This window comes from Dendroctonus ponderosae, unplaced genomic scaffold (genome assembly GCF_020466585.1).
Source record: "Dendroctonus ponderosae isolate FM_Combo_2020 unplaced genomic scaffold, Dpon_F_20191213v2 Dpon_F_20191213_1, whole genome shotgun sequence".
NCBI classification, from domain to species: Eukaryota; Metazoa; Arthropoda; class Insecta; order Coleoptera; family Curculionidae; genus Dendroctonus; species Dendroctonus ponderosae.
Genome location: NW_026017110.1, coordinates 43,565,124 through 43,567,015, shown reverse-complemented (window position 1 = coordinate 43,567,015; position 1,892 = coordinate 43,565,124). Strand labels below are relative to the sequence as shown.

Below are 1,892 nucleotides of genomic sequence, written 5' to 3'. Positions count from 1 at the left end.
GGACCTTTTCTAGGACGGTCGCAAGATATATTCCAGAGATTCTCCCACCTGATAAAACTTCTAATAAATGACAATATGTATTCTAAATTATGACCGGGCCATACAGCAGATATCTCTCAGTTTCCCAAGACGTATCCTCCAAGTTTTAATCGTGGAAGTTTTGCAGATTTATGTATTGCCTTGTATCGGGAATTGCAAAGTTCTGAAACTCGATTTATGCCATGCCGCTAAGAAAAAGAACCACCAACTGCAAGGTTAATACGAAAACAACCGATTCGATTTAGAGGATTTGCAATTTTTCACCTAGAGAAAGTTAAAAAAGCCTAGATGACTTTGATTTAATATTGATATTATTTCACAGTTTTTAGGTTTTATTTGTTTTTTGGAGCTGAAAAAAATTATTCCATTTTTAGCGTATTAAATAAATTTCAGTGCAGGCGTTTTTGACTTTCTTAAACTTTCGCTTTTTTATGCTTTTCGAGGACCAAAACTTTTATAAAAACCATTAAAAGACTAAAGTCAAGACAAACTGATCTCTGTTGTTTTAGTAAACTTCTTCTTCTTATTCTTCTACTTGTTTGATGAGATCTAGTTGATGTATTGATTCCGCGCTTGTCTCGGTATTGTTTCCTGAGATGTGGACTGCCAGCTGTCTTTCCATCTCTTTGGTGGTTCTCCAGGTGGACGGGTCCCTGCTGGTTTTCCTTCTAGTACAATGCGTGGTAGTCTATCGTCGGTCATCCTCTTCACGTGGCTGTACCTTTCTCTTCTCCTCTGCCTTGCCCATCTTACCACATCATGTACGTCGCTCTGTGCTCTAATGTCTATGTTTCTTACACGATCTCTTCTTGTTCTCCCTGCTATTGTCATCAGTAATGACATTTCGGCGACTCGCAGCATCCTCTTGGTCTTGTTGGTATCCTTTCTCGCTTCTATACCATATGTCATTATGGGCCTGGCGCATGTCTTATATATTTTTATCTTACTATCCTTTTGCATATAAGGATTAGCCCATATCCCAATACAGTTTTCCTTAGGCAACCTGATATTATGGCTGATTTGTTTATTTGGAATATCAAGTCTTTTACCGTGTCGTGAGCGCTGGACATCTCTATGCCTAGGGATCTAAACTGCATGACTTGCTCTATGGATGTATTATCTATTACCAACGTGCATCTCATAGGTTCCTTAGCGATGGTCATGGTTTTCGTTTTACCTATGGATATGTCCATGTTGAGTTGCTGATGATCTGATGGAACTTAAATAGCTGTCTCTGTAGGTCATCCTCACTTTCTGCCAAAATAGCAGCGTCGTCGTCATAGCAGACCATGCTAATAGTCCTGTTGTTCATTCTGTATACCGAGTTCAGGGATGTTATTTCTTCTATGATTTTGTTCATCAGGAGGTTGATCAGAAATGGACTAAAGGCCGGGTCACATCTATCCGATCCGACTCCGATCATACAATCGGACGAAGATCTGAGAGCAAAATGGTACTGGACTTTCAACGCCGTAGTTGTACCGATCATGTTCCGATTTTGCTGGCTATTCGATGGGTATTTGCTATCCGATTGTCGGAAGGAAAAACGGTCCGCGTTTTAAGGTTGCCTCAGTGATACTGGTTTTTAATAGACAATATATACAGTAAGCTGTAGATGTTTAAATATTTTGATTGGGCTTACAGAATTTTACTGATAGAAAACAAACTCAATTATTAATAATGCACATGATTCGTCGCAAGTATTAATTTATATTACTGTTTAAACAGCAACTGTATGTAAGGACTCTGGCAAGGAATATTGGAAAAATAACTACTAAAGTGTACATTGTAAACTGTTTATGGACATTTATTTACTACTTCAGGTTTTAATGTTTTAATTCAACCCCTCATTT

General features: G+C 38.3%; 1 protein-coding gene across 1 annotated transcript; it reads right to left on the bottom strand.

The window, feature by feature from the left end:
• Nucleotides 1-588: 588 nt before the first annotated feature.
• Nucleotides 589-1,528, bottom strand: LOC109533402. The gene is made up of 3 exons (XM_019898707.2): nt 1,291-1,528; nt 1,089-1,249; nt 589-990 (listed from the first exon to the last, which is right to left on the bottom strand). Exons 1-3 carry the CDS (start codon nt 1,526-1,528, stop codon nt 589-591), a joined length of 801 nt encoding a protein of 266 aa, XP_019754266.2.
• Nucleotides 1,529-1,892: the final 364 nt, after the last annotated feature.